Source organism: Salvelinus namaycush, chromosome 34 (assembly GCF_016432855.1).
Source record: "Salvelinus namaycush isolate Seneca chromosome 34, SaNama_1.0, whole genome shotgun sequence".
NCBI lineage: Eukaryota > Metazoa > Chordata > Actinopteri > Salmoniformes > Salmonidae > Salvelinus > Salvelinus namaycush.
Window position 1 is genome coordinate 29,407,784 of NC_052340.1, and position 15,219 is coordinate 29,423,002.

A 15,219-nucleotide genomic window follows, 5' to 3' on the forward strand; every position below is an offset into this window, starting at 1 on the left:
TCAACCAGATAAAATATGCACCCAAGACGAAATGAAGTCTTATCAGAAACAGTTTGTTTTCTCAGTTTTTCATTTCCATAAAACCAGTCAAACTGATGACATTTGGACATTTTGCACGGGAACAATCTTTCCACTGTTCCAGAGTTATTGCATTTTCTCCCCGGTCCCTAAATGAAACAGACAACTTTACCGTGTTAACTGGATTATACTGCATTCATTCTATTGATGAAAGACATTCTGGTGAGCAATACTTATTTTGGTCTTCTGGGCAACCAGTTATGACAGAAGAGAAGCTGCATGTATCTAACTATAGTTGACAAACGGCCTACCAAGTGCTGGAAATGATATAAGCAGAAACGTATCTAAATTAGGGGTGAAAGTAAGCTATACCGCCCAGTAGACTACGGTGTATCAGCAAAATACATTCTTATGGAATTATTATGGTGGATGGAACTGTGCAGGTATAGCCTACTTTAAGTGATTTGTTTGATAATCAGACGGGAAGAAAATTATAATCACAACACCCATGAGACGTGAAACTGAGCCTGCACAGACAGCGAAAAACAACAGTAAACGGGATAAACTATTTACATGCCACAGTATCCCTTCTAAGATCAGAATATCCCAGGCATCTTATCCGGGTTTCTCATAACCGGGATAATAGCTTTTTTGGGGATATTGTAAAAGGGATATGATGTTTAACTCAAAAAACTAAATATTTGAGTTTAACGAATAACGAGATATTGGTGGGCATGTAAACATGGTCAATGAGTTAGTATATTTCTAGCTGCTAACGTCTGATCTACTCTTACTTCCTCATACCACTTCTTCTTCTCGTTTCTATTTGTGGTGTAAAATGTCACATGACTACTTCCACAACTCAACTATGAATACCCCCGGACACACACAAACGTTTTGTTATTCTATCCTCGTGTGGACCTAAAATTGATTTCCATTCAAAATCCAATTTTCCCTAGCGTCTTACCCTAATTGTAACCTTAACCCTAAAACCTAAGCTTAAAATAGCCTTTGTTCTCATGGGGATGTGGGAAATGTCCCCACGAGGGAACATTATTCTTGTTTTACTATCCTTGTGGGGACTTTAGGTCTTTAGATAGAAGAACCAACCCACACACACTTCATGTGAACAGGGTCTCATTGCCTCCATTGAAGCAGCCCTCTCGTGAGGTCATGTGATTAGCACGTGGTGCCAATTTGAAAAGGTGAAAGGTCAATTTCACACTCAAACACACTAAGATTAGCCTACAACTACCACTAACCACTGTTTCAAATGAAAACATTAATGACTACAACCACACACAACTACAACCACATCAATTTCAGGAGGGGAAACGGTGAAACAGGCAGAGGGGAGGACAGGGAGGAGTATAATTTATGGCTGTATTGATTTCCAATGCTCCTTTATGGGCCTTTTATGTCAGTTTAGCACTTTGGCAACACTTGCTTTAGTGCCACATCAATACTGCACACTGGCACTGAGCTAGAGACGGGAGTGTGAGTGAGAGAACGTGTGTGAGAGTAGGAGAGAGATTGAATTGTAAATGTGAGTCTTTCATTGAGTGGAAATTAGAGACGAGTTTGAATTGGATCGGGGTGTGCGCACCTGTATATGAACATACAGTGCACTCGGAAAGTATTCAGACCCCTTGTCTTTTTCCACATTGTTACGTTACAGCCTTATTCTAAAATGGATTAAATAAAAACATTTCCTCATTAATCTAGACAATACCCCATAATGACAAAGTGAAAACAGGTTTTTAGTAATATTTGCAAATTCATAAAAATATCAACAGAAATACCTTATTTACATAAGTATTCACACCCTTTGCTATGAGACTCGAAATTGAGCTCAGGTGCATCCTGTTTCCATTAATCATCCTTGAGATGTTTCTACAACTTGGAGTCCACCTGTCAGTGGTGTAAAGTACTTTAGTAAAACACTACTTAATTAGTTTTTTGGGGTATTGTTGACTACTTTTAATTCACTACATTCCTAAAGAAAATGTTATTTTTACTCCATACACTTTCCCTGACACCCAAAAGTATTCATTACATTTTAAATGGTTAGCAGGACAGAAAAATAGTCTAATTCACACACTTATCAAGAGAACATCCCTTGTCATCTGATCGACTCACTAAACACGTTTCATTTGTTAATGTCTGAGTGTTGGCGTGTGCCCCTGGCTATCTGTAAATGTAAAAAAAAATAAAAAATAAAAATGGTGCCACCTGGTTTGCTTCATATAAAGAATTTGAAAAGATGTATACTTTACCTTTAACTTTTGATACTTAAGTATATTTTAGCAATTACAATTACTTTTGATACTTAAGTATATTTAAAACCAAATACTTTTACTCAAGTAGTATTTTAGTGGGTGACTTTTACTTGAGATCTTTTCTATTAAGGTATCTTTACTTTGATGTAGACCTTTGGAACATCTACACCTTCACAATATATCCAGTATTTATTTTAGACAGGTCTAACGAAGCATGATATGAAGAAAATGTAGTCTATTTCAGAAGAACAGAATAGCATACTCTGAATTGTCCTTAGGTCCTGATCTGGCAATGCAAAATGTCTTTGGGCGACAAGTTCATTTAGCTGACAAGATTTGCTTAGAATTCCGAGGCATTATTTTATAGTATGAAGAATACAATTGAACACAGCTGAATAAAATAGACTGGAGGGAGTGCGCACATGCGGCTATTTTGTGTTGAGCGGTTAACAAAAAAAAAAGGTACTCCTTATGCTTAATTTTGAGTTATTAATGTAACTAAAGTTGTTCGACAAATGTTGGGCTACAGGTTTTGATTTTTAATACATGCACATTTGTGGCCTGCTGGAGGTCATTTTGCAGGGCTCTGGCAGTGCTCCTCCTTGCACAAAGGCGGAGGTAGCGGTCCTGCTGCTGGGTTGTTGCCCTCCTACGGCCTCCTCCACGTCTCCTGATGTACTGGCCTGTCTCCTGGTAGCGCCTCCATGCTCTGGACACTACACTGACAGACACAGCAAACCTTCTTGCCACAGCTTGCATTGATGTGCCATCCTGGATGAGCTGCACTACCTGAGCCACTTGTGTGGGTTGTAGACTCCGTCTCATGCTACCACTAGAGTGAAAGCACCGCCAGCATTCAAAAGTGACCAAAACATCAGCCAGGAAGCATAGGAACTGAGAAGTTGTCTGTGGTCACCACCTGCAGAACCACTCCTTTATTGGGGGTGTCTTGCTAATTGCCTATAATTTCCACATTTTGTCTATTCCATTTGCACAACAGCATGTGAAATTTATTGTCAATCAGTGTTGCTTCCTAAGTGGACAGTTTGATTTCACAGAAGTGTGATTGACTTGGAGTTACATTGTGTTGTTTAAGTGTTCCCTTTATTTTTTTGAGCAGTATACACACACACACACACACACACACACACACACACACACACACACACACACACACACACACACACACACACACACACACACACACACACACACACACACACACACAAACAGTGGGGAGAACAAGTATTGGATACACTGCCGATTTTGCAGGTTTTCCTACTTACAAAGCATGTAGAGGTCTGTAATTTTTATCATAGGTACACTTCAACTGTGAGAGACGGAATCTCTCTCACAGTTGAAGAAAAAATCCAGAAAATCACATTGTATGATTTTTAAGTAATTAATTTCCATTATATTGCATGACATAAGTAATTGATACATCAGAAAAGCAGAACCTAATATTTAGTACAGAAACCTTTGTTTGCAATTAGAGATCATACGTTTCCTGTAGTTCTTGACCAGGTTTGCACACACTGCAGCAGAGATTTTGGCCCACTCCTCCATACAGACCTTCTCCAGATCCTTCAGGTTTCTGGGCTGTCACTGGGCAATACGGACTTTAAGCTCCCTCCAAAGATGTTCTATTGGGTTTAGGTCTGGAGACTGGCTAGGCCACTCCAGGACTTTGAGATGCTTCTTACGGAGCCACTCCTTAGTTGCCCTGGCTGTGTGTTTCGGGTCGTTGTCATGCTGGAAGACCTAGCCACGACCCATCTCAATGCTCTTACTGAGGGAAGGAGGTTGTTGGCCAAGATCTCGCGATACATGGCCCCATCCATCCTCCCCTCAATACGGTGCAGTCGTCCTGTCCCCTTTGCAGAAAAGCATACCCAAAGAATGATGTTTCCACCTCCGTGCTTCACGGTTGGGATGGTGTTCTTGGGGGTTGTACTCATCCTTCTTCTTCCTCCAAACACGGCGAGTGGAGTTTAGACCAAAAAGCTCTATTTTTGTCTCATCAGACCACATGACCTTCTCCCATTCCTCCTCTGGATCATCCAGATGGTCATTGGCAAACTTCAGACGGGCCTGGACATGCGCTGGCTTGAGCAGGGGGACCTTGCGTGCGCTGCAGGATTTTAATCCATGACGGCGTAGTGTGTTACTAATGGTTTTCTTTGAGACTGTGGTCCCAGCTCTCTTCAGGTCATTGACCAGGTCCTGCAGTGTAGTTCTGGGCTGATCCCTCACCTTCCTCATGATCATTGATGCCCCACGAGGTGAGATCTTGCATGGAGCCCCAGACCGAGGGTGATTGACCGTCATCTTGAACTTCTTCCATTTTCTAATAATTGCGCCAACAGTTGTTGCCTTCTCACCAAGCTGCTTGCCTATTGTCCTGTAGCCCATCCCAGCCTTGTGCAGGTCTACAATTTTATCCCTGATGTCCTTACACAGCTCTCTGGTCTTGGCCATTGTGGAGAGGTTGGAGTCTGTTTGATTGAGTGTGTGGACAGGTGTCTTTTATACAGGTACGAGTTCAAACAGGTGCAGTTAATACAGTTAATGAGTGGAGAACAGGAGGGCTTCTTAAAGAAAAACTAACAGGTCTGTGAGAGCCGGAATTCTTACTGGTTGGTAGGTGATCAAATACTTATGACATGCAATAAAATGCAAATTAAATTAATTAAAAATCATACAATGTGATTTTCTGGATTTTTGGTACACTTCTCGCAGTTGAAGTGTACCTATGATAAAAATTACAGACCTATACATGCTTTGTAAGTAGGAAAACCTGCAAAATCGGCAGTGTATCCAATACTTGTTCTCCCCACTGTATGTATGTATGTATGTATGTATGTATGTATGTATGTATGTATGTATGTATGTATGTATGTATGTATGTATGTATGTATACACACACACACATACGTTCTGAAAGGCCCCAGAGTCTGCAACACCACCAAGCAAGCGGCACCACGAAGACCAAGGTGCTCTCCAAACAGGTCAGGGACAAAGTTGTGGAGAAGTACAGATCAGGGTTGGGTTATAAAAAAATATCCAAAACTTTTCACATCCCACAGAGCACATTAAATCCATTATTAAAAAATGGAAAGAATATGGCACAACAAACCTGCCAAGAGAGGGCCGCCCACCAAAACTCACAGTCCAGGCAAGGAGGACATTGGTCTTTTTGTTGCCTCTCTGATTAAAGACAACCCTGAAGGAGCTGCAAAGCTCCACAGCAGAGATTGGAGTATCTGTTCATAGGACCATTTTAAGCTGTACACTCCACAGAGCTGGGCTTTACAGAATATTGGCCAGAAAAAAGCCATTGCTTAAAGAAAAAAAATAAGCAAACACGTTTGGTGTTCGGCAAAAGGCATGTGGGAGACTCCCCAAACATGTGGAAGAAGGTACTCTGGCCAGATGAGACAAATTGAGCTTTTTGGCCATCAAGGAAAGCGCTATGTTTGGCGCAAACCCAACACCTCTCACAACCACAAGAATACCATCCCCATGTTGGTGGCAGCATCATGCTGTGGGGATGTTTTTCCCCATCGGCAGGTACTGGGAAACTGGTCAGAATTGAAGGAATGATGGATGGCGCTAAATACAGGGAAATTCTTGAGGGAAACCTGTTTCAGTCTTCCAGAGATTTGAGACTGTGTTGGAGGTTCACCTTCCAGCAGGACAATGACCCTAAGCATACTGCTAAAGCAACACTCGAGTGGTTTAAGGGGAAACATTTAAATGTCTTGGAATAGTCTAGTCAAAGCCAATACATACATCCAATTGAGAATCTGTGGTATGACTTAAAGATTGCTGTACACCAGCGGAACCAAGCCAACTTGAAGGAGCTGGAGCAGTTTTGCCTTGAAAAAAGGGCAAAAATCTCAGTGGCTAGATGTGCCAAGCTTATAGAGAGATACCAAGAGACTTGCAGCTGTAATTGCTGCAAAAGGTGGCTCTACAAAGTATTGACTTTGGGGGGAGGGGGGGGGGGGGGGGGGGGAATAGTTATGCACGCTCAAGTTCAGTTTGTGTCTTAATTTCTTGTTTGTTTCACAAATAACAAACATTTATTTTCAAAGTGGTAGGCATGTTGTGTAAATCAAATGATACAAAGCCCCAAAAAATCCATTTTAATTCCAGATTGTTAGGCAACAAAATAGTAAAAATGCCAAAGGGGGTGAATACCTTCGCAAGCCACAGTATGCACTTAAAATAGTGAACTGAGGACACTTATGCCCGTGGTTTCTTCATGCCAGCCAGGTAGGCTGTAAAGATAAGTAACATACTTCATTTTAAGAAAGCTTAGAAATAAATATAGTAGGCCAAGCCTATAGAAAGCTGATCCTCCTATTTTTAGTAGAGGCCATCACTGTTTTCTCACACAATTGCATAGCCTATTGAAATGTTGCACAACATGAGCTCATGGGCTCTCATGAAGAGTGTGATTTAGATTTTCAAATACATTTGCATTTATGTCAGAGTGATTAGACGGATAGAGTGCTGAGTACCAGGCAGTTAGCAAGTTTGGTAGGCTACTAATGACCATCAGCAGCATTACAGCTTGGAGAAGCCTAATTAACGTGACTAAACAGTCACGTGGAATTTGACTGCCTTCATGACACGTGACCGCCTGTGTGGTGGAAATACTGTCACAGCAACAGTCCTAGACATGATTTGGGAAGGCACACCTGTCTATATAAAAAGGTCCCACAGTTGACTGTGCATGTCAGAGCAAAAACCAAGCCATGAGGTCAAAGGAATTGTCTGTATAACTCAGAGACAGGATTGTGTCGAGGCACCGATCTGGGGAAGGGTACCAAAACATTTCTGAAGCATTGAAGGTCCCCAAGACCATGGTGGCCTCCGTCATTCCTAAATGAAAGAAGTTTGGAACCACAAAGAATCTTCCTAGAGCTGGCCGTTCGGACAAACTGAGCAATTGGGGGTGAAGTGCCTTGGTCAAGGAGGTGACCAAGAAGCCGATGGTCACTCTGAAAGAGCTCCTGAGTTCCTCTGTGGAGATGGGAGAACCTTCCAGAAGGACAACCATCTCTGCAGCACTCCACCAATCAGGCCTTTATGGTAGAGTAGCCAGACGGAAGCCACTCAGCTAAAGGCACATGACAGCCCGCTTGGAGTTTGCCAAAAGGCACCTAAAGGATTCTCAGACCATGACAAACAAGATTCTCTGGTCTGATGAAACCAAGACGGAACTCTTTGGCCGGAATGCCAAGCATCATGACTGGAGGAAACCTGGCACCATCGCTACGGTGAAGCACGGTGGTGGCAGCATCATGCTGTGGGGATGTTTATCAGCAGCAGGGGCTGGGAGACAAGATAGAGGGAAAGATGAACAGAGAAAAGTACAGAGAGATCCTTGATGAAAACCAGAGCGCTCAGGACCTCAGACTGGGGCGAAGGTTCACCTTCCAACAGGACAACGACCCTACACACACAGTGGCTTCGGGACAAGTCTCCGAATGTCCTTCAGTGGCCCAGAATTGAACCCAATCTAAAATCTCTGGAGACCTGAAAATAGCTGTGCAGCGACGCTCCCCATTCAACCTGACAGAGCTTGAGAGGATCTGCAGAGAAGAATGGGAGTAACTCCCCAAACACAGGTGTGGCAAGCTTGTAGCATCATACCGAAGAGGACTCGAGGCTGTAATTGCTTCCAAAGGCGCTTCAACAAAGTACTGGGTAATGGGTCTGAATACTTATGTAAATGTGATCTTTTTTTATATTTTTAATACATTTGCACACAAAAAAAACATTTATTGCTTTGCCATTATGGGGTATATTGTGTAGATTAATGAGGGGAAAAAACTATTTAATCCATTTAAGAATAAGGCTGTATTGTAACAAAATGTGGAAGAAGTCAAGGGGTCTGAATACTTTCCAAATGCACTGTATGTGTTACAGGTGTGTTCATATACATAGATTATGCCCAAACTTGTGTGTGTGTGCGACTGACCGGTCACAGGAGCAGGCCACCATCAAACTGAGGAGGTTGTAGATTATGAAGGTGAAGATGACAGCTGTGATGGTTCCACGAGGTATGGAGTAGCTAGGGTTCTTCAGGTCACCTGGGACACAGCACAACACCAGGTCAGACACACACATCTCTGATCCCTTGGATAACTCCTGAATGACCCCTTTGAAAATTGAGCAGCTAAATAGAAATTCAATCTCTCCACCCATTGATCAAACATCAATTTCTTACCTGACATGTTGGATCCAGCCATGATGCCTGTGCACCCGTTAAACATGACCGCAAACACCGTAGCAAAGGACATCATGGTTCCTGTTGTGTAGTCCACAGCATAGTCAGCTAGGGAAAGGGGGGGGGGGGCGGATTTAGAAATCAATTCAATCAGCTCCATGTCCGACTCCACCCCAAATCCAGATATTTAACCAAAAAAATGGAATTGATGAACATGCATGCCTCTTGGAATTCAAAAAGTACAGAAATGTCCTATCTCGCCATCGCTGGTTCAAGTATAGTTTGTGTTACATATGAAGCCATTGACTTTTAACCCACTTCTCATTGGAGGGTAAGCTTTACAGTGGCAAACAAAGTGTGTCATTTTGTTGACAACAGGGTCTTTGAAGGTGCTGTGTGTGTGTGTGTGTGTGTGTGTGTGTGTGTGTGTGTGTGTGTGTGTGTGTGTGTGTGTGTGTGTGTGACTGAGTTATGGCGATTAGCAGAGTAATCATGTGGTTGATTTCCACACTGAAAATAAATCCCTCAGCTCAGTGAGGTTGGTATGTTATGGTGGAAATGGGGAGCCAAAGGATATTTACAATACCCACTAATTACAATTAAATAATGAATTACCTTTTTCACTGCCAGCAAGCCTGATAAACATTCAGCAAAACAAGAGGCTTAAACCTATAATTGGTGTGTGTGTCTAAGATAATAAACAAGTACATTCTGCCACCATAAAGTATGCATAACTGACATTACTAGCCTGTTCAACCTCTTTCGTATTGTCTGAGATCCCTAAAGATTGGAAAGCTGCCGCGGTCATCCCCCTCTTCAAAGGGGGAGACACTCTAGACTCAAATTATTTTTACAGACCTATATCCATCCTGCCCTGCCTTTCTAAAGTCTTCGAAAGCCAAGTTAACAAACAGATCACCGACCATTTCGAATCCCACCGTACCTTCTCCGCTATGCAATCTGGTTTCCGAGCTGGTCATGGGTGCACCTCTGCCACGCTCAAGGTCCTAAACTATATCATAACCGCCATCGATAAAAGACAGTACTGTACAGCCGTTTTCATCAACCTGGTCAAGGCTCTCGACTCTGTCAATCACCGCATTCTTATCAGCAGACTCAATAGCCTTGGTTTCTCAAATGACTGCCTCGCCTGGTTCACCAACTACTTCTCAGAGTTCAGTGTGTAAAATCGGTTCAATTCTCGGGCTGACTCTTTTCATATCAATGATGTCGCTCTTGCTGCTGGTGATTCTCTGATCCACCTCTACGCAGACGACACCATTCTGTATACATCTGGCCCTTCTTTGGACACTGTGTTAAACCTCCAAATGAGTGTCAATGCCATACAACACTCCTTCCGTGGCCTCCAACTGCTCTTAAACGCAAGTAAAACTAAATGCATGCTCTGCAACCGATCGCTGCCCGCACCCGCCCGCCCAGCATCACTACTCTGGACGGTTCTGACTTACCTAGGTGTCTGATTAGACTTTAAACTTTCCTTCCAGAATCACATTAAGCATCTCCAATACAAAATTAAATCTAGAATCAGGCTCTTACTTCGCAACAAAGCCTCCCTCACTCATGCTACCAAACATACCCTCGTAAAACTGACTATCCTACCGATCCTTAACTTCGGCGACGTAATTTACAAAATAGCCTCCAACACTCTACTCAGCAAATTGGATGTAGTCTATCACAGTGTCATCCGTTTTGTCACCAAAGCTCCATATACTACCCACCACTGCGACCTGTATGCTCTCGTTGGCTGGCCTTCGCTACATATCCGTCGCCAAACCCACTGGCTCCAGGTCATCTAAGTCTTTGCTAGGTAAATCCCCACCTCATCTCAGCTCACGGGTCACCATAGCAACGCCCACCCGTAGCACGCGCTCCAGCAGGTATATTTCACTGGTCATCCCCAAAGCCAACACCTCCTTTCCTTCCAGTTCTCTGCTGCCAATGACTGGAACAAATTGCAAAAGTCACTGAAGCTGGAGACTTACATCTCCCTCACTATCTATAAGCATCAGCTGTCAAGAGCAGCTTACCAATCCCTGCACCTGTACACAGCCCATCTGTAAACAGCCCACCCAACTACTTCATCCCCATTTTGTTATTTTTTTTGTTGCTCTTTTGCACCCCAGTATCTCTATCCCATGTGTAACTCTGTTGTTGTTTTTGTTGCACTGCTTTGCTTTATCTTGGCCAGGTCGCAATTGTAAATGAGAACTTTTTATCAACTGGCCTACTTGGTTAAATAAAAGGTAAAATAAAATTAAAATAAAACATCACTCACATTGTTTATGCTCACATTAATAATGCTTTGCTATATTAAATTCCTTAAAGATGCACTATGCAGAAATCTCTCCGCCATTTCCTGGTTGCTAAAATTCTAATGACAGTTTATGTGAGAAAACAAGCAAGCATAGTGTAGAGAATCTTGTACAATCTAAACTGCTGTGAAATATACATTCCATAAACCAAAAATATTGTATTACCAGCTGTTCGAAGCTGGTGTACAAAACCGAAAGCAAAAGACGAATGAAACTTAAGAACGGGAAGCATAGAAATAGCACACTTAGAACACATCTACTGCTTCTTAGACTTGCTTTAAATGCAAATTACAGATCTATAACACACACTTATGTGAATTTGGTAGGGGCACCCAAAAAGTTACACATTGCAGCTTAAATCAAGTGCAATTCTATTTAGAATGACACATTCATTAAGCACACACATTTATATTGGTGCACAACACACACACTTACCACCACCCCCCCCCCCCCCCCCCCCCGCCATTGCGCAGACAGACCCCCTTTCTCACCATCCAGGTTGCCCAGGAGTGTGTTCAGTTTAAAGCCGGTGAAGTTGGCCATGGTCGGCGGCTGTGGCCCCGTGCCGTTGTGGATGGGCGGAGTGGCGGGCAGGAGGATGGTGCGCGGGCGCACGGCGAAGAAGCTGATAAAGATGGTGGCCAGCACCAGCATGACCACCAGGAAGATGATGAAGGAGGCTTTGGCGTAGATCTCTGCCCCCACCAGACACACAAGCAAGCAGAGGAGGAGGATGCCGGTGGCATAGAGCAACGACCACCAATACCCCGCTGGCAACACCTGGAGGGAACCCGCTGGGCTCACCCCATCTGGAGAGGGAAAGGAGAGATGGGGGTGAGAAGAGGAGGTGATGTAAGTGGGGGGGTTAGTAGGTTAAAAGGTGAGGGGGTTGATGAGAAGATGAGGGAGTGAAGGAATGAGGTGATAGTTGAAACAGACCATGAAAAGGTCAAAGGGTTGTAATCCAATTCCATTTAAATTGTTCAATTTGATTCAATAAGCTTTAAAAATGGGCATGACATGCATGAGCAGACATTGTCAAAGCAGATTAGTTTGAGATCAAATACAATATACTAAAAAAGTAGTCTGTCAATATAAACAGAGCACAGGTTGGTATTTATTGGGATGACTCATGTACTGGAGGCTCTGCAGGGTTGTCACTAGCTGGTACAGCAAAAAGTAATACAATCAGATTTTAAACCTAACCACACTGGCAACCTTATGCCTTACCTTTATTAAGATCAAAAAGTAATTATTTGTTTTCATAAATGTATACAATAATTTCCAATTTCGAATTTGCCGCTGGCCCATCTAATGGAAATCACTCAGCTCTGCCTCCAGGACAAGATTCATCCAAATAAACATTGACCCGCAAACCGAGCAGGAAGAGGTAGAGAGCATGGCTGTATACCTTCTGGAAGCCCGAAGGTTGCTACTATGGCCTCGACCAGACCCAGGATATAGAGGGCACTGCTACACACATTAGCCAGGAAGAACATGACGCCTAGACTGCCCCCAAACTCTGGCCCCAACGCACGACTTATCATGTCTGGGTGAGGAGGGGGTTAAGGCTGGGATACACAGGGGTTATGAGTGAGTGTCAATATGTGAGAGAAAGAGTGTGTATGTGGACACTATAATGAAGTGAAGGCCTTTAAAATGTGAATGTGATCAGGCACTGAAAGAAATAGGCCCAGGCACAGACACTCATTCCCATCCTCCTTTCACACACTCACAATGTGTCTTACAGATAAAGTGAAAACAATACCAGCCATTCACTGACACACACACAAATATCTATATGTTGAGGAATGCAATGCTACATTAATGAAACTGAAAGAGCACTGTAAGGTGGAGTGTGTGTGTACAGCAAATGGGCCTGAAATGCCATGTCTATCTATCATGTACAGCTGTGTGTGTATTGCTGAGGAGGATACAGTAGGCCCCTCCTGCGTCCAGAGCTCCATTGGTTGAGATGGCACACACAGACAGCACGGTCATACTGATGATGAAGTAGGCCACTAAGAACATGGCTATGGCCTGATACAGCCCACACTGGCCCACCACGAAACCTGACGGGAGAGGAGAGAACACAAGGACCACACTATGGTTTAACATTTCAAATTCAAATCATCTCAGTCTCTAACAGGAACGGAGTTTGGTGGTTTAACAACTTTCTTACAGCAAGTTGGAACTTGGAATTTACAGTAACTGTCAACAAGAACATGCAGTGGGGAATTCTCATTGGCTTTCACCTTCACTATACAGTTGAGACAGCAGTTTGACCCTCCTCCCCCATGTGAAGTTACACAATCATGTAATTATTAATCAAAACACCATGCCAAGGCATCCAGTTATGTTTAAGAAATGTTTTTCAATGTCACACACAGTAAAATCAGTTTAGACTGATAATAGCCTATGGCAAAATACCAAACTTCTACAATGCTACCATTTCCTTGCAACATTCAACAATAGGTCAAAATGCAGAACAAGTTACCTCATGCTTTTAACCAAAACAGAAGTCATCCAATTCACTGTACACCACTCCTATGCATTGAAACAGAAGTGCCATATTGTTCCATATAAGGTATAATGCAGTGCTTATGTTATATGGAATGTTATTCTTGTCTCTCAAACTAGTGGCTGTTCAACGTTTGCGTGTCTACACCCCAGCAGCTGAGGTATCACGAGACAGGGGACAAAACAGAGGGTGGAACACGCCAAGGCAAGAGAGAGAACACTCACAGACAGACCACTGTACTTACCGAGAGAACTCTGTGATAGAATAAAATACCTCTGAACAAAGAAAACAGATGAGACATTGACGAATGGGGATTGTGTTTGTAAACATATCTTCAGATTATTTGTGAATACACTATGGATACGGATGTCATTATTGCCATCAGAGATATTGGACCTCGAGCTCTGCATCATGTGAATGTGATTAATGGCTCGAGACTGAAGTTATAGCGCAAGTAAATACTCAATTTCTTGCAAGAACTACATTTTACTCCATATTGTTAGTCCACTTGAAACTACCATATTCCTCCAGTAAGAAAATTGTTGTCGTACATATTTACACATTTATCATCATGACTATGACCACATAACGATCCATTCCCAATGTGTCCCGGGATGCACTCACTCCAGATTCCAACGCTAATTTCTGCCCGATGTAGAATTCAATGCAATTCAACGTCGGGTTCCCAGGCAACAACTGGCTCAAAGTTACCAACATGGGCCTATAATAAAGCTATTTTGTGGACATTGTAATACATAACAGTAGGCTATAACGTTACTCACCAATTCGTAGGAAGACCACCACGCTGAACATAGACAGCAAGGTGGGTATCACCACACCAAAGAATGTGGAGAGCTTTTTGGGCCGGCTGTGGTGCGCCGACTTCCGTCTGTAAACTGCCGGGGACTGCTCCACAGCCTCCCTGGGAAGACACGGTTGATGCTCCCCCGACTGCTCATTGACACTTGTGGAGAGGCGATAGTGCAGGAGTGGTGTCCTCTCCGACATGGCAAAGCTGCTGTTGGCTACTACGACTAACCAGAACTTAAAAACACCAAACACCAACACCAATCACCAATTGTGTCGGCTTTATCAACTAAACTAGTTTCTAGAGTTCACTCTCAAACATTGAAGCAAAAATCAGTGCGCATGACTTTACTACATTGTCTTCTCAAATCATGTAAACAGACGCTGAACAACATCGTCACGCACCAATCGTTACAATCTGAATGCTAATCAATATAGTTTGCCTACCTCGACATTAGAAATAGTTTCTCTTCGTGTGGCCTAACCCCACTCGAAAACACTATATTGTAGTGGGCCTACATTACAAACCACACATTATCGTAAAAGTTGTCTGTCGAATTTGTTGGCACTTTCCAACAATCCGTGAACATTGTGAAGCTAGAGCCATTTAGGTCACGTAATCATACAGCAAATGTTCAAAATAAAAGTCCCCCCTCAAGTAACCTAACGCAGCAGGGGTAAAATAAAGACCTGAGCGGAGTTCCCACGTTTTCAGTGGAAGGGAACCTAGGTTGAAGATACTGTATCCCTAAAAACTGAAAGCATCCAGTTGTTACCATCGCCAGAACAACCGAATGCATCCAGTTGTGGCCTACACCGTTAAGGGTGAGTTTAAAGTTGCTTAAACATACATTTATTGAAAATACAAACAATATATTATTGAAATCAAATAACAAACATTGATTTACAGGATTATTTTTTTTATTATAATGATGATGTTTTACATTATAGTCCCTTGTAAAAAACAACAACAATATCAACACAATACCGACAACAGTAAATGGTTTTTAACTACTATCA

The 15,219-nt window shown here is 42.8% G+C and overlaps 1 protein-coding gene across 2 annotated transcripts in view; it reads right to left on the reverse strand.

Annotated features, from left to right (window-relative positions):
* Positions 1 to 14,795, reverse strand: part of LOC120028567 (solute carrier family 12 member 9-like) — a 54,487-nt gene extending 39,692 nt beyond the window's left edge. Inside the window, exons 1-7 of one of the 2 annotated variants that reach the window (XM_038973762.1) lie at positions 14,647 to 14,795; positions 14,175 to 14,436; positions 12,809 to 12,943; positions 12,283 to 12,420; positions 11,363 to 11,680; positions 8,539 to 8,646; positions 8,290 to 8,401 (exon numbers count right to left, since the gene is read on the reverse strand). In XM_038973762.1, the coding sequence (XP_038829690.1) occupies positions 8,290 to 8,401; positions 8,539 to 8,646; positions 11,363 to 11,680; positions 12,283 to 12,420; positions 12,809 to 12,943; positions 14,175 to 14,400 (1,037 nt within the window). In that variant the 5' untranslated portion in view covers positions 14,401 to 14,436; positions 14,647 to 14,795. Of the gene's footprint in view, positions 1 to 8,289; positions 8,402 to 8,538; positions 8,647 to 11,362; positions 11,681 to 12,282; positions 12,421 to 12,808; positions 12,944 to 14,174 lie in introns of both variants that reach the window. The other variant, XM_038973761.1, reaches the window with a different exon arrangement.
* Positions 14,796 to 15,219: the final 424 nt, after the last annotated feature.